Genomic DNA, 18,185 nt, shown 5'->3' on the forward strand with positions numbered 1-18,185 from the left:
ATCTTATGTGGCTAGGTAACGATTTTGTGGTGTGCCACTGCTTTACTGAAGACTAGAAATAGGGCAGTAATTAGTACGGATTCAGACTTGGATTACTTTCTTTAGTACCTTGCTCAATATTGTAAATTTTCATATGTAGCACATTTTGATCGATACCTTCACTGTGAAAATGGAATTTGCCTTGATGACACATCTGTTCGGGGTTCCTATTTTGCATGTACACATTTGAAATACTTTAACAGAATTCATGTTTGTTACAGTATGTTTTAAGGGATTTTTTTCCATTTAGAGGCTGAATAAGAATGAAGAAAAAAATATTAAAGCCACTGTGCTGCTTATTGCTTGCCTAAGGTAGTAGAACTGTATTGTGTGTTGGAGGTGGGGTGGGGTGGGGTTGTTTAGGTTAGCAATACTGCAGTTTTAAATCCAAATTCTTGGATCAGACTCTTCTAACTTCCCCCACCTCCTTTTTTTCCTCTGCTGAGAACCCCCCTAACTTTTTATTGTGAATTAGGTGAGGATTTACAGACCAGATCATCGGTCTTTCGTCAGCAATTTGAACTATATACATTTGTGTCGACTCATCCATTACAAACCCCTCAAACATCACTTACTTTACTGTCTCCCTGTTTCCTGTTTCCATTTCCTTATCCTTTCTCAATCTTCTGAATCTGGCAAATGACGCTGTCATGGTCCTGGACAATTAACCATTCTAACATGGGGGTGAATTCAGCTCCGCACCTGAAAAGTGACCAAGGGCCATAGTTCCCGTGGTCCCACTAGGCTCTTGTGGGTTTGGCCTTTGAGCTCTCTCACCGCCTGGTTTCCTAACTTCTGTCACACCTTTTGTGTTTCATCCTAGTCTTCCTGTTAACTCCCAAGAATACAGAGACAGATTGGACATAGTCCTACGCTCAAATAGCATACAGTAAACTGGGACTGATGTGGGGAGTGAGGACCAGAGTGGTAAGGGATCTGGACAGTGCAGACTAGGCCCTTGAGACTGCAGAGGAAGAGAATATGACTGTGAAGTGTAAGTTAAAGAAGGTCTCTCGAAGGTGGTGGCATTTTGAAGAGTTGGTAGACTTGTCTATTCTCATTTTTATAATTAACAAAACACATTTTAAGTTTTGTGTACCCCCTTCATATATGTATAACAAAAATTGCCATTTTAACCATTTTTAAGTGTACAGTTCACTGACATTAATTGCATTCACCATGTGCAGACATCACATATTCTAAAGTTTTTCATTATGTCAGAAACTCAGTAGTACACCTTAGGCAGTAACTCCCCATTCCCCCAGTCCCCCGCCCTTAGTAACTCAACAGCATTTGCCTGATCTAGAAATTTGATATAAATGGGATCACGCAATACTTCTTCTTAACTGACTTATTTCACTTAGCATGTTTTCAGTGTTCATGTTTTGGCAAGTATTAGAACTTTGTTTCTGTGTATGGATGACTAAGGTTCCACTTGTTTTTCTAACCACTTGTTGAATCTACGCTTGGGTTGTTTGCATCTTTTGACTGATGTGAACACTGCTGCAGTGAGCATGGGCATATCTGCATCTCTTTGAGTCCCTGCTGTGTATGTGACTGAGCCCCTGGAATCTTGTGGGTATCTCCGAGTGTAACTCCTGGGTCGCTTGGTGATTCCATGTTTAACTTCTTGAGGAACTGCTCAACTCTTTGTCAGAGTGTTGGCACCATTTTACATCCTTGGAGCAGTGGGTGTGAGTTCCAGTTTCTCTGCAGACGTGCCACACTTCCCTCCCCTTTGCTCCCAATTGCCATCTAGCGTGGGACAAGTGGTAGCTATCGTTTAAGTGCTTTTTAGCCATTTGCATGTAATCTTTGGTGAAATGTCTGTTCAAGTCCTTGGCTCTTTTTTTTCCCTCCCCATTTTAAAATTGGGTCTTTGTCTTTTTGTCAGGCTTAAAAGACTTATGTGCCTATTTTAGTTATTAGACCCTTAACAGATATGTGGCTATCAAATATTTTCTCTCATTCTCTCTCTTAATTGAAAACTTCCTTTTATTTTGGTGATTAAACTTATTTTTGATTGAAAAATAAATACAACTACCACTGGGCTCATTTTTTCCCCTAAATAAATGAGAACTACTCAGCTGCATCATTTATGGTGTTGGGTTAAACCTTGGCATATAGGACTTTTTAAAGTAGATCATATTTTTTAGAGAAGTATTAGGTTTTTTCCTATGATATACTCAAAGAACTAGTATAAAATCCGTAGTTCCCTTTAGCGCACAGTCTTTGAATTTTGCAGCCCTATGGGTTTTGACAAATGCATACTGTCATGTGTTCACCAATACAGTATCATACAGAATAATTTCACTGCCCTAAAAATGTCATGGTCCACCTATTTACCCTTCCCCTCCCTCTGAACCCGTGCTGATCTATGCCTCTATATCTCTCTAGTTTTGTCTTGCAGAATGTCCTGTCTTGGAATTATACCATACGTAGGTTAGCTGGAATCATACTGTGTATGTGTTTCACACATGCCCCTTTCACTTTGCAGTATTCATTTACGGCTCCTCTGTGTCTTTTCATGGCTCCGGAATTCATACATTTCTTTCTTTCTTTTTCTTTTTTTGTTGTCATTCATCAATTTACTTATTTAAAGATTTCCATTTTAATCATTTTAAAGTTTGTTATTTATTTAATCATTTTATTGGGGGTTCTTACAATTAATTTCTTTTTATCACTAAATAGCTCCATTTTGTATGATTATACTACAGTTTGGTTATTCATTTGTTGAAGTGCATCTTGATTACTCTCAGCTTGGGACAATTATAAATAAAGCAGCTATACAATTTGTATGCAGACGTTTACATTTTTGTCTCAGTTTACATTTTTGTCTCACCTGGGTAAACACATAGGTATGTATGCAATTGCTAGATTGAATGTGCATGTAGGATTTTAACAGATATCTGTGGAGTTGGGGAGCATATTCCTAAAAGGAAGAGCAAAGTAGTAGAATTAGGCAATGGCCTTGCGTGCATGGACGTAACAGAAGAGGTTCAACCTGGCCCCTGCATGGCTGTCTTGAGACGGTCTGGGCCTGTTTGAAAGGCCTATAAGGAAACATGGACTAGAAGGGTAGGACTTAGTTAACTGAGTTGCAAAGGAACTTTTGAAGACTTTTGAGTATTCCAAGAAACTGGCTTTGACCGGTAGGTGTAGACTAGAGAATAGCCTGGGAGTTGTTAGGCCCTTTGTGTGCATCATCAAATGGAATTTTCTCAGAGTGCTGCAAGGTGACCGTTTCACAGATGAAGACATTGAGGTGCAAAATAGAGAAGTGACTTGCTCTGAGTTGCCCAGCTGGAATTAGAACTTGGGTCTGACCTTCAGCATGTTTCAAACTCTGATTTCAAGTTGGAGAATAGCCTTATCATATAAGCCCTGATAGGAAACACCTTCTCATTGTGTTCTCACCTTGATTGAGTTCTAAATAAAAGTACCATGTTAATCATTAATTTCTATTCCAAGTGACTTTAGGCTGTTTTCCAAAGAGAGACCATTGGATTTAGATTTTACTGGCCAACTGAGGCAACTATTGCTTTTCTTTCATTCTCAGCTCCAAAGTGGTCTGCTGAATGAGCATGCCAGGAGGCTCTCTGGGCCATGAGTAGGGCGTTTATAAGTATTCCTTTGGGATCCACCCTCCCAGCACTGCTGCCATGTCTCTGGGCCCAGCGTGAGTGCCCTGCAGCGCCTGGTGGAGCGAGGATCAAGGGACCTCAGGCAGTCACAGAGCTTCAACAGTACTGCACGCGTGCCCTGTTGATCAGGGTTCCAGCAGGAAGCAACCCCTTCCCGAGCCCAGAGCCTGTGCTTTCCTCTGAAGACTAGGAACAAATTCACTGAGGAATGCCTTCAAGTACAAATTGATGAATGACTGCCTCCAAGAAAAATAACATTTTTCTCTAGCCAAACAACTTTCAGCTATTTGAGAACTTTTCTGTGGCCTGGTCCTATAGCCAAAATTCTATAGAAATTGATGTATTTCTGTTCAGTTAAGAAAGAGTAGGCCATTACATAATAATGGATGGCCTGGTTCTTTTGGTGAAATGCATTATACTTAAACAAAAAGCTTGCCATCAAACTTAGCTGAATACACCTTTTTCGTAATGGAATTGTTTTTCTATGCCTAGAGTACCATGTATGTTTTATTTATTGGATATTTAAATTTTAAAGAGGAAAACATTTATGATTTTTCCCAAGGCTTTTATACCATAACAAAATATGCTCTTTTCTCATTTCTAAATGAAGATAAAGTATAGGCAGAAGGCAGTCCCCAGATTTTGAATGAATTCCATTCCTAGGTCTGCCTTTAAGTTGAATTTTTTTAATTTATTGTTTTAAACATTTTTATTAGGGACTCACAACTCTTATCACCATACATACATCAGTTGTATAAAGCACATCTGTACATGATTTGCCCTCATCATTTTCAAAGCATTTGCTCTCCACTTAAGCCCTTTGCATCAAGTCCTTTTTTCCCCTCCCTCCCTCTCCCCCCTCCCTCAAGAGCCCTTGATCATTTATAAGTTATTATTTTGTCACATCTTTCCCTGTCCGGCGTCTCCCCCCGTTTTCTGTTGTGCATCCCACAGGGAGGAGGTCACATGTAGATCCTTTTAATCGGTTCCCTCTTTCCAACCCACTCACCCTCTACCCTCCCAGGATTGCCCCTCATACACCTGGTCCTGAAGGTATCATCCGCCCTGGATTCCCTGTGCCTCCAGCTCCTATCTGCACCAGTGTACATCCTCTGCTCTATCCAGACTTGCAAGTTAGAATTCGGATCATGGTAGTTGGGGGGGAGGAAGCATTTAGGAACTGGAGGAAAGCTGTATTCATCATCGGTGCTACATGGCACCTTGACTGACTCATCTCCTCCCCTAGACCCCTCTGTTAGGGGATCTCCAGCGGCCGTCAAAAGGGCTTTGGGTCTCCACTCTGCACTTCCCCCTTCATTCACTATGGTAAGATTTTTTCTGATGATGCCTTATACCTGATCCCTTCAACACCTTATGATCGCACAGGTTGGTGTGCTTCTTCCATGTGGGCTTTGTTGCTTCTGAGCTGGATGGCTGCTTGTTCACTTTCAAGCCTTTAAGACCCAGACACTATCTCTTTTGATAGCTGGGCACCATCAGCTTTCTTCACCACATTTGCTTATGCACCCGTTTGTCTTCGGCGATCGTATCATGGAGGTGTGCACCCAATGATATGATTTTTTGTTCTTTGATGCCTGATAACTGATCCCTTCGGCACTTCGTGATTACACAGGCTGGTGTGTTCTTCCATGTGGGCTTTGTTGCTTCTGAGCTAGATGGCTGCTTTTTTATCTTCAAGCCTTTAAGACCCCAGATGCTATCTCTTTTGATAGCCGGGCACCATCAGCTTTCCTTACCACATTTGCTTGTTCACCCACTTTGGCTTCAGCAGTTGTGTCAGGAGGGTGAGCATCGTAGAGTGCCAATTTAATAGAAGAAAGTATTCGTACATTGAAGGAGGGCTTGAGTAGAGGCCCAAGGTCCTTCCGCCACTTTAATACTAAACCTATAAATATAGGCACCTAGATCTATTTTCCCATCCTTATATATATATTTGCATATGTACATGTCTTTGTCTAGACCACTATAAATGCCTTTTGCCTCCTAGCTCTTTCCTCTATTTCCCTTGACTTTCCTCCTGCCCTGCTATCATGTTCTGTCCCCACCTGGGTTACAGCTATACCTCTTCGTTACCTTGCCCTTGATCATTCTCTACCAGCCCTGCCATTCCCACCTCACCACCACTTTGGATCACTTGTTGTTCCCTTGTCCCTGGGTTTGTTAACACCACTTCCTTACCCCCACCTCCCCCTATCCCAAGTCCCCCCCATAACTGTCCGTCCTGTTGTTTTTCCTCCAGATAGTTCATCCAGTCTATCTTATTTAGATAGACCTGTGGAGATAATAACATGCACAAAAACAAGACAGATGAAAACAAAGCAACAATATACATCAAAATAACACATTAAACCACTGACAGAACAAAACAAGACACATCAAGAAAGAAAAGCTTGTAGTTAGTTCAAGGATCGTTGGTTGGCCTTTAGGAGTGTTTTCCAGTCCAGTCTGTTGGGGCACCACACCCTGGCCCCAAAGTCCACTTTCAGCATTCCCTGGGGACCTTGCTGCTCCAGTCCCTTGCTGTTCCGCTGCACTCCCCCAGTGCTTTGCCTCGGTGTGGTGGGATCAGGTCAGGCGTAATTCCCGCATTGTGTCTCCGGTGCTGTCCCCTGTAGCACCATTGGTCAGTGAGTTGAATTTTATATGTGTTGGAACAGTTAAGTTCATGTCTAACATTGCTTGGTCAAATGTTTGTCTTAAGTATATAGAGTATTTTTCTATGTATAAAAACATTAAAGAAACACTTCCAGATAATAAAACTTCTGTTAACATAATAATGTAGCAAAACATAATAAGATTGCTTTGATGCACATTGCAAAGCAGTTCCCACTTGTCATCATGAACCATTGTATGTACCTTGAATTTTTAATGTAATAGGCCTTATAAAAATTGGTTTGTTTAAAAAAAATTGGTTTGTAACAGTGGGCTATAATAATAGTAAATGAGTCAGAAGTTCGTAATCTAGAGGACTGCCTGAATAAATTTTAAGGAAGAATAGGCTTTACTAAGTGATGCCTTGATTTTTTTAAACAATAAGAGCTTTATTTTTAACACTAAACATGGGAGCTGTTTCTTTTCCAACTAATTGGAAAGAGTTATGTTGTGTTTTGTATTAAGTTGCCCCATCTTCTGTCTGAAGCAGATTTGGCCATTGTTTTAAGTTCCTTTGATTTGGTTTAGGATATTTTTCAAAGATTATTTTGTATTTGGGATAATCTTTGAGGAAATTTAAAATGAAATATATGCTTTAAATAAAAGTATTCCCTTGGGTTAAATGATGACATTCTAGCTTTGTTGACTCATGTCAATTCTCATAGGTAGGATTCTGGAATGGATGTATTGCTGGCTCCATCTTTTAACCGGTGGTTACAGCCTTTTCTGCTTTTTCTCCCCCTCTCCCTAATCCTAATGATAGACGGAAGGAGTTACAAAGCGCCTGGCAGAAAAGAATGACTTTGTGACATTCCTGTTTACACTGATGACAAGTAAGAAGACATTCTTACAAACAGCCACCCTCATTGAAGATATTTTGGGTGTTAAAAAGGTGAGTTGCATTGTTGGCTCAGGCAGGTTCATGTCTTAATGGGGGTGTGAGTCTCCGATGATTGAAATCTTCAGCTTGAATTATATACAGAGGCTAATTGGAAAAAAATTCTTCCATGCTCCTAGACTTAAATATTTTTATAGTGCTACTAAATATCTTCAAGTATAAAACTAGGTTCTACTTCATATACTAATGAGTCTTATATGACTTTAAAATACCTAAGTTAAAATCAAACTAATTATAAAATCCATGAATACTTCATCACTTTAATATGATAACTAAGGTTTTCACTGGAACTGCATTGCCCCTCATTAATCACAATGGTGTCAATTCCTTTTGAGCATTCCTTTACTGCTGTGTGCTGTGTCGCAGCTCTCCCACCACTCCCTCATTTGAACTGCCATGAGGCCTCCCTTAGCGTTACGTCCTCCTTTCTGGTAATGTCTGACCTTAACTTATTAACTCCACTTCTGTTTTTTTCTCATTAATTGTCAACAATTTAAATTAGCTAATTGGTTCCAACATAGAAGATACAAATGTAAATACTGAAATCCTGCCACTTGACCATAAATAAGGCGACTATTGATATCCAGAGAATGCTTTAAAACAAAAACAAAAAACTGATTGAAATGAAAACATTAAAGATTTTTTATCAAGAACTCAATAACAAAACAACTCAATAACAACACCACACCACCGCCACCAAAAAAGAGAGAGAAAGAGGAAAGGGTCTCCATGCACATTCTGTATTACTCCAACTTTTCTCTTTCTGTGTTACTCTCCTTGGGCCCTGCTTGCCATTGCCCATTCGGAGGAAGAACAGTGGACTCATTCATTGTGTTTAAGAACACTGGAGATCCGTGCAGGCTCCCGATAGACCCTTTGTGCCCTTAATGAAAAGGCTTGGTTATTTTTCCAGTGACTGTGCTCCTGCCATGTGTGGAAGTGCCTTCCTGGCAAGAACTCCAGACTGACTTCCTGGTGGTCTCAGCATCTAGTATTATTCCTTCACAGCTTTTCCCACCTGCCACATCAGTCCACCTTTCTTCTTTCTAGATGATCCACTGTGCTGATGAGGTTGCTAGACATTATGGGTACCTTGGTGCAGTTTGAAGTGTTTTGTTAATAGGGAATTGGGGATCCAAGAACATAATTGCTCACACAAATATTGTTGGGACTGCAGGTCAGCAGGAGTGCTTCTATGCTGCTGCTGCTGTCTTATGTAGTTGAACATTCACGTGTCTAGCTGGGCACCTTGGAAAGCATTGTTCTAAGGGCTGAGGCTGCAGTATTTTGGTACCTGTTAACCTGTGCCCAGGCACTGATTGGGAAGCTCAGTCCTTGAACAGATTTTCCACATGAAAACACTACAGTGAAACCAAAAGAATTGTGAAAGGGTAAATACTGTTTTGAAGAAGGTTTGTTTTATACTTATACATGCATATATGTATTCACACTTTTATATGTATTGTGATGAAAAATGTTTTTCTTACTCTTGTTCTTGGTCAGAGCAGCTTAGAAGCCACTTCCCCCAAACCATTTCTGTATATTTTATCAAGAAACACTTAGACGTTATGCATACTTGTTTTACTACCAAAACCTGACAGCAGTCAACTGTCTATCAACACCTCAAACTAAACCCACTTCCAACTCGTAGTGATCCTGTGACAATTATCATTTCTATGACAATAAATTTTTACAGGAACAGACAGCCTTGTCTCTCTCCCATACCATATATCAATGGGAGTTGCATAAATATACTGCATTCACACAATGGCATCTTATCCAGAGTGAAAATGAACGAACAGTTGCCATAGCCAACAACATGGCTGAATCATAGAAATTTTACTGAATGATTGAAGCTTGTTACAGAAGGCTCTATATTTTCATTTTTGTAAAGTTCAAAAATAAACAAAAGCAAATCAGATGAGGTAAAGATTTTTCTGATGACCAGGGAATATAATAAAATTAACGGTAGTGGTTACCCATCTTCTGCAGAGGCAGAGATTCTGCAGAGAAAACACACAGCTAGTTTGTTTGTTTTGTAGCATACATCAAATAAAAATATAATGGAAGAAATGGGCTTCCTGACTGATAGATGGTCTCCTGTTCCTCCATGATTATTTCTGTTATTTCCAGATTGAACCTTATCCTGCACTGTAGCATGCTTCTTCCCTAATAATTAATGGTGGGGCTAGGGCCTGGAGAGAAATGGACCATGGGAGTGAAGGCCCCTGGTCTGAATCCCTAGCTGACTTAGACAGGGCCAGGTGGGTTGCAAGTCAGTTTCTAAACATTACAGCAGCTACAGTTTGTTGTGAACTGGGAAAGGGAAGGGCAGAGATTAGAAGCAGCTACTCCGAGGTCCTCCCTTCACAGCTAGATCTTGTCATCCTCCATCCCCGGGAATAGAAAGGAGTAGGATTCTTGAAGGTATAGCATTTAGGAATTGTTCACCTGCCTAGGGCACACTTACAGACACCCTCTCTGCCATGTCACATGCCCATAGGCTCTAGAGAGGAGATAGGACCTGACCCTCCCACAGGTAGTGGCAAATTATTTGAGAAGTAGATTTAGGAGTAGACAATCAGAAGATCATGTGATTTGTACTGGGCTAAATCCCCAACCCAGTGGATGTTAACTTGACTGAGTGAAGGATAGTGGGGATTACCCGAGGTACACAGAATGGTTTAGAACAAGAAAAGCACCTGTAATATCTGACAGTTGTAAACTTAACAAGGGAGTACAAAGATAACTGAATGACCAATAAAAATCCATAAAATTATTTGTCTTGATACAGGATAGCTATTAAAACTTAGAGCAAACGTCAAACTTTGATACAGAATCTTTGGAGAGGCTTCTATTCGTAGGAAAAAGACGATGTCTGGTTCTCACTCTAGAGAAATAGTCACCTGGCATGCATGTGACCACAACAGACAATGTTCACTGCAACCTTGTTTAATAGAGAAGAAGTGTAATTCACCCACTTGGACGTAAACAGAAAACTGATTAAATTATATAATGAAATATTGGAAGATGAATGAGCTGGGACTATTTGTGTTCAGTTTTAGATAAATCTCAATGTTGAATCTAAAGTAAAATTAGAATATTCACAGGAAACTTGAGCTTGCAAAGCCATATTTTTTATGGAAATATGTTGCTAAGTATAAAAGCATGGTAATCACAAAATTCAAGATAGCCATGAAACTTATATATATTTGAAGTATTTACTAGAAAGAAAATTCTGTAGCAAGAATGGTAATTTATAATTTGATAGAAACTTGAGTCCTCAGTGGTTTTTTTGAAGATGCAAAATGAGCTACCTGAGCAAAGGTGAGAGCAAACAAAGTTAAGAGGTTCTATAAAATCACCTAACATACAGTAAGATACAGAGCTGGGATTTGAACCTAAGTGGTCTAGCTACTGAGCTTTCTTTGGGGTGCAGAAGAGGGGCATACCCCTCCTTGTTTCTTGAATGACTGAACAGGGATTGTGTCTTCTGTAGGAAATGATCCGACTAGATGAAGTCCCCAACCTGAGTTCCTTAGTATCCAATTTCGACCAGCAGCAGCTTGCTAATTTCTGCCGGATTCTGGCTGTCACCATTTCGGAGATGGATACAGGGAATGATGACAAGCACACTCTTCTTGCCAAAAATGCTCAGCAGAAGAAGAGTTTGAGCTTGGGGCCTTCAGCTGCTGAAATCAACCAAGGTAAAGACCGCTCCCAAGTTCTCAGGATTTTGAAATTGTAGCACTGAAACCCCTTGAAGCATCTAACTCTGTCCATATCTCTAGAGATTGCTCTGCAGAGAGCACCTAAGATCTGCTTAGAATGTGCTCAGTTTGTGTGTGTGCATCTGTTCGTTAGCTTGTGGGAGCTAAGTCAGTAACTTCATTAGATTCTTGAAGAGATCCAAACCTTCTGCTTTGTCACTGGCTCTCGACTTTACCAAGCTCGATGCCCTTCTCCATGGACGGACTAGTCTGCAGATTTGCAGCGTAACCTTCCTTAAATGGAAAGTGAGCCCCTCATCGACATTGTAAACATTCTGATTTTAGTTAAGGGCACTAGTTACTACTTTCTGGGGTATTAGGAATCTAATTTTACACATTTGTTATTGTCATTAGGCATTGTCAAGTGGGTGCTGACTCAGCAACCTATGGAACAGCATGAAACACTGCCCGATTCCTGCACCCTCGCAGGTGTTGGTGTGTGCATTGCCATTGTTGCAGCCACTGCATCAGTCCATACCTTTGAGAGTCCCCCTCTTTTGTGCGGACACTACCTCACCAAGCATGATGTGTCCTTTTCCAAGGAGTGTTTACAGTCTCACCATCCTTGCTGCTTAGTATTCTGACAGTACTTCTTCCAAGACAGATTTGTTTGTTTTTCTGGCAGTCTGCACTACTTTGAATACTCTTCACCAAAACCATAACTCAGTTCCTCTGCAGTCTTCCTGTTCATTGTTCAATTTGCACATGCATATGAGGCAATTGAAAATGCCATGGCTTGAGTCAGGCACACCTTAGTCCTCAAAGTGACTGCCTTGTTCTTCAACACTTTGAAAAGGTCTTGTGCAGCAGATGTGCCTAATGCCGTGCATTATTTGATTGCTTGGCTGCTGTTCCATGAGCATTGACTGGATCCAAGTAACATGAAATCCTTTCATCATGAGGATGTCTCTGGTCCAGTTATAAGGAATTTGGTCTTTATTTTGAGTTCCAATTCATACAGAAGGCTGCAGTCTTTGCTTTTAGCAAATGTGTTAGTGTGGGTTGACTAGAGAAACATTCATAGACACTCATATGTTTATAAGAAAGAGCTTTATGTCCAAGAGTAATGGTACATTAAGAAAACCGCCCAGCCAGACCAGATGATGTCCTTAAGTCTGATACTACCTCATATGGCAGTACTAGTCCATACATTCCTCGATGCCGGATACAGGAAGATCACAGGCCAGTGTGTGGAAAGTCTTGTGGGTCCAGTGGTGGTGGAAGCTGCTCAGCACTGGTCTCCACCTGGCTCCTCCACCTACAGGGCTCTGGCTGCATCAGCATAGTGCCATCGGGCTCATAGGAAAGTCTCGCAGGGCATGATCATGTGTCCCACCTCCAGCGAACTGTTTATCTCCTTAGCTCCTCCAAATGAGGTCATCAAGCTGCGACCTGATTGACAGACTAAACTCAACCCCTTCACTCGAAATAGTCTCAAATTGACAACAGATTATGTAACTACCATAGCAAGCTAGGTTGTATCATCTGAACATTACAGGCTAAGCCTGCCTTCAATCGTGGTGCTGCAGTCTTCATAGAGTACAACTTCTCAAACTATTTGTTCAGCATAGAGATTAAATAAGTGGTGAAAGGCTATACACTGAAGGACACTTTTCTTGATTCTAAACCAGGGGTCCTCAAACTATGGCCCGCAGTTCATGTGGCATAGTATTTTTTAAAAATATAGTTCGGCCCTCCAACGGGCCTGAGGGACAGTGAACTGACCCCTCTTTAAAAAGTTTGAGGACTCCTGTTCTAAACCATGCATTATTACCTTATTCCATTCAAATGACTGCCTCTTGATCTGTGCACTGGTTCCATAGGAATTCTGGATTCCCTGTTCTTCTCAGTGCTATCCAGTTTGGTATGATCCACAGTCGAATGTCTTTGCATAGTCCATAAAACACCACATAGACATCTTTCTGGTATTCTCTGCTTTCAGCCAACGTCCATCAGATGTCAGTAATGAAATCCCTTGTCACATCTTTTTCTAAATGCACTTTCAGTTTCCACCAGCTCCCTGTACTGCTGCAACTGTTTTTTAATGTCTTAGGCAAACGTTTTCTGGCGTGTGCTTATCAGCGATACTGTTCTCTAGTTTGAACATTGTTGCATCACCTTTCTTTGGAATGGGCACAGATGGGAATCTCTTGCAGGCAGTTGGCCAGGTAGGTGTCTTCAAAATCGTTTAACATAGATGAGTGAGTGCTTTTGGTGATCAATTAGCCTGTTGGAACACTTCATTGGTAATCCATCAGTTCCTGGAGCCTTGTTTTTGCTAATGCTTTCCGTGTAGTTTGAACTTCCTCCTTCGATACCATTGGTTCTTAGCCATGTACTGCTGCTTGAAAGGGTTGTGTGTTGATAAATTCTTTTTGGGACAGCGACTGTGTGTTCTTTTCATGTACTTGTGATGCTTCCTGCATCATTCAATGTTTTGTCCATGGAATCCTTCAATAGTTCATCTCTAGGCTTGTATTTTTCCTTCAGTTCTGTCAACCTAAGATATGCTAAGCGTGTTCTTTCTTTTTTGCTAACTCCGTCTTTGTACATTCCATTCTAAAATTGTGTAAAGAGTTATAGTCTCAGAAACCCACAGGGGCATGTCCTATAGGGTTGCTATGCGTCAGAATCTGCTGTGAGTTTGTTTTGGACTAATAAAGAAACTGGAGGTAAGATAGGTTAGTTAATTAGGTACCTGTTTGTGCTGAGGCACTTAGTAGCTGCATCTTACAGTTTCTCATTTAAGGATTCTAACCAGTTACTTTTTATCCTGTTATTATCCAGCACCAGCACACACCTATTTCTAAGGACTGACTAGAGTAAAATCAGCGTTGCTCAGCATCCTTAGGGAGCGAGAAGTTTATTGAACTACAAGCTCACTCCAAACCCAGTTTTCTTTGTTTTGGGAGATTTTTTATTTTAAGTCATTAGAAAAAGTTTACTTCTATATCTATATGGCAAGCCCATATCTGTGTTTGCTTGTATCCTTTGACATAAAGCTTAAAAGTTACAGTTCAGCACAAAGTCTGTGCTGATCTTGCCCCTCCCCACCTCTCTGATCATACTTCATAGTCCCTTCCACCCCTCTGACGCGCTTCTTTCTCTAGTCAAGTGCCTCAGGAAGGCCAAGCTCGTCCCCAAACCAAACTCACTGCCATCAAATCAGTTCCGATGCACAGAGTCCTTACAGAACAGAGTACAACTGCCTCTGTGGAAACTCTCCTCCCAAGAAACAGATGGGTTATTTCGAGCTACCACCTTTTGCAGTGAGCAGCCCAGCACAGCATGCAGGTCCCCCATATCAGTGCGTCCTCGATGTTCCCAGGCTTTACTTGAACTCCCTACTAAATACTTAACAAATGGAGGTCTGGAAAGCTGAAGAATGGAGATGTTGCCAAAAAGTTTGTTTTATTTTTAATAAATTGTGGCAGTGAGCTAGTTCTCATGCCTAGACAAATAATGATGCATGCTGTCTTTCCAGAACTTAGATAATGACAGAAATGAAGTCCTTTTTTTAAAAAAAAAAAATCATTTTATTGGGGGCTCATACAACAGTCACAATCCATACATCAGTTGACTCAGGCATGTTTGTACATATGTTGCCCTCATTCTTTTCTAGACATTTACTTTCTGTTGAACCCTTGGTGTCAGCTCTTTGGAATCAAGTCCTTTTCCAGGACTCTCAGAACTACCAGGACTTCCTCTCGCAGGTCGAGTGATGAAGTAGTGAGAAAGCCCTTAGCATGTAAGGATGGAACTGTGTGGGAGTGTCAGGCCCCTGAGGTTGTATGTTAATTGCTGAGTATAACTGGCTCGGTGATATTTCTTAGGGGAATATCGATAGCTTTAAAGGTGGGTGGCTCACCTGGACTCGGGGTGGGATTTCACGTGTCCCATCCCCAATGTGTGCTGGGTAGGCGGGCATCTAAAGGGTGCTGTGATCGTGTGCAAGAATAAGGAGCCTGGGTGTAAGAACTGTCCTCTGAGGACAGTTGGCCCTGGAGAAAAGAGGGAAGAATAAGCAGCCAACTGTGGTTACATATGTGAAGCTCCTCATATAGGCTCATCTTTTATTTATTTCTAGAAAGCCATATTAAAGATTCTCCCAAAAGTGTGTAGAAAAAATCATTCCATTTTCCCATGCACTTTTTGTAGCCCCCTTGTACATACCTAAGGTATGTAAAAAATAGTAACAGTCGAATAATCCAGAAGGAATAGCAGGTGTCGAGTTGAGAGTTTGTTCCCCATCACCCCGTCAGCAGCTCCTGCTGGTTCTCCAGAGTCTGTACATACTCAGGTGCTTAAAGGTGTGCGGGAGTGTAGATGTGTGTGGATCATCCTTGTTTGTACAGATGGTTGTGTAAGGCAGACACTGGTGTGTCTATAGCTTTTCTTTAAAAAAAAAAATCTTCATTCTGTACTACAGTCTAGTGCAGGTGGGATTCTCTAATGCTTTTTTATTGATAGATTATATTTCCTTACATGGGCATACTATAATTTATCTAGTTCCCTATTGATGGAAATTTGGTTTATTTTAGGTCTTTGTGATGTACATTTAAAATATCGATAGTGCCTGTTTTCTCTGCACCATTCCCCAGCTACGGCTGTGTCAGATTGCTTGATACTTGCAAACAGGAAAGTGAAAACACAAAGGTATCTCAATGTAGGCTTGTTTCTTTTTTCTTATCTCTATCCCCATCCACGCCTCTGCACCTCACCAGGAATTATTTTGAAGCAAATTCCAGAAATTACCGGTATATAATTATACTTGCATGTCTTTAAATATTTCTATAAGATAATGACATCTTTTAAAAAGAATAACACCAATCCCATTATTATACCCCCCAAAATTTCATTAGCTGGTACATTTATGTGGCTTAGAAAAACCCAGTTTCAAGAAGTGTTCATTGAAAAGTCTGTCCCCATCTGCGTTTAGTTACGGCTGTTAGGTTCTTTTCTTTTCTGGCAGTGTCTGTTACAGCAGCCAGTCAGAGATGTAAACACAGATAGGCAAGTGCATACCAACATTCACCTCATCTTAAAGACAGTTAAAAAAAGGTACAGAATTTGAATCCATCCTGTCTCCTCACCTAAGCTTATTGTGTTCTCTTATATTGATCAGCATTTTTATCTTGCTCATTATTATAAACGAAATGTGATTGATGGAAATAGGAGTTAGGCAATCTGTCGATTTCTTTCTTTACACAAAAGAAAAATTTCTTAAATCCTTCCTGTTAGTAGTATATGCTAATTATAGAAAATTCAGAAATTGGAGATGTCATTTTTTTTCCTTTAATCTAGGAACAAGAAGAGAGATAAGAGGGTTAGATGAGTCATTTTTATTTTAGTTTTCAATCATTTTATTGGGGACTCGTACAACTCTTTATCACAATCCATACATCCATCCATTGTGGCAAACATATTTGTACATTTGTTGCCATCATCATTTACAAAACATTTGCTTTCTGCTTGAGCCCTTGGTATCAGCTCCTCATTTTTATCCCCTTCCTCCTCCACCCCGGGGCTCCTTCATGAACCTTTGATAATTTAAAAAAAATCATTTTATTAGGGACTCATACAACTCTTACCACAATCCATACATACATCAATGTGTAAGGCGCATTTGTACATTCATTGCCCTCATCATTCTCAAAATATTTGCTCTCCAGCTAAGCCCCTGGCATCAGATCCTCATGTTCCCTTTTTTTCCCTCCCCCTCCCTCCCTATGCCCCCCTCCCTCATAAACCCTTGATGATTTATAATTTATTATTTTGTCATGTCTTACACTGTCCAACGTCTCCCCTCACCCACTCTTCTGTTGTCCGTCCCCCAGGGAGGAGGTCACATGTAGATCCTTGTAATCGTTTTCCCCTTTCCAACCCACCTTCCCAGTATCGCCACTCCCACCACTGGTCCTGAAGGGATCATCTGCCCTGGATTCCCTGTGTTTGCAGTTCCTATCTGAACCAGTGTACATCCTCTGGTCTAGCCAGATTTGTAAGGAAGAATTGGGATCATGATAGTGGGGGGGGGGGAAGCATTTAAGAATTAGAGGAAAGTTGCATGCTTCATCATTGCTCCGTTGCATCCTGACTGGCTTGTCTCCTCCCCGAGACCCTTCTGTAAGGGGATGTCCAGTGGCCTACAAATGGGCTTTAGTTCTCCACTCTGCACTCCCCTCCTCATTCACTATGATATGATTTTTTGTTCTGATGATGCCTGATCCATGATCCCTTTCACACCTCATGATCGCACAGGCTGGTGTGCTTCTTCCATGTGGGCTTTGATGCTTCTGAGCTAGATGGCCACTTGTTTACCTTCAAGACTTTAAAACTCCAGACACTATATCTTTTGATAGCCGGGCATCATTAGCTTTCTTCACCACATTTGCTTATGCGCCCATTGTCTTCAGCAATCGTATCAGGGAGGTGAGCACACAGTGATATGATTTTTTTTGTTCTTTGATGCCTGATAACTGATCCCTTCGGTACCTCATGATCACACAGGCTGGTGTGCTTCTTCTATGTGGGCTTTGTTGCTTTGGAGCTAGAAGGCCACTTGTTTACCTCCATGCTTTTAAGACCCCTGACACTATATCTTTTGATAGCCGACCACCATCAGCTTTCTTCACCACATTTGCTTATTCACCCGCTTTGTCTTCAGTGGTTGTGTCAGGAAGGTGAGCATCATAGAATGCCAATTTAATAGAAGAAAGTATTGCATTGAGGGGGTACTTGAGTGGAGGCCCAGTGTCTTTCTGCTACTTTAACCTCCGTGGTGGTCTAATTATGTCAGTAATTTTGTACTCAAAGCAGTACATTGTTTTGCATAAAACTTGTTTTATATTGTAGCCTTGTCATTCTTAAGAAATTACTCATTTTAATCTCTAGTAGACATTCCAGGTGTGATAAACTTTAATACACAGTTAACATTTACCCTGAGCCATACTCGTGATTACCACCAGGGAGGTTCATGCCTCCACCAGGGAGGTTATTTAGACCTCTATCAATGCCCTTTGACTCCTAGCTCTTTCCTCCTGTCCCACTGTCATGCTCAGTCTTCATTTGGGTTTCAGTAAATGCTCTTGGTTACATTACCCTTGATCACGCCCTATCAGACCTCCTACACCCTCCTCACCACCGATTTGGATCACTTGT

The 18,185-nt window shown here is 41.0% G+C and overlaps 1 protein-coding gene across 5 annotated transcripts in view; it reads left to right on the forward strand.

The window, feature by feature from the left end:
• The window catches only part of TRPC4AP (transient receptor potential cation channel subfamily C member 4 associated protein), a 100,560-nt gene that overhangs the window by 47,699 nt on the left and 34,676 nt on the right, over nt 1-18,185 (forward strand). For all 5 annotated transcript variants that reach the window (XM_075563730.1, XM_075563729.1, XM_075563727.1 and 2 more), the window contains exons 6-7: nt 7,120-7,248; nt 10,754-10,961. In XM_075563730.1, the coding sequence (XP_075419845.1) occupies nt 7,120-7,248; nt 10,754-10,961 (337 nt within the window). The remainder of the gene's footprint in view (nt 1-7,119; nt 7,249-10,753; nt 10,962-18,185) is intronic.

Source organism: Tenrec ecaudatus, chromosome 12 (genome assembly GCF_050624435.1).
Source record: "Tenrec ecaudatus isolate mTenEca1 chromosome 12, mTenEca1.hap1, whole genome shotgun sequence".
NCBI lineage: Eukaryota > Metazoa > Chordata > Mammalia > Afrosoricida > Tenrecidae > Tenrec > Tenrec ecaudatus.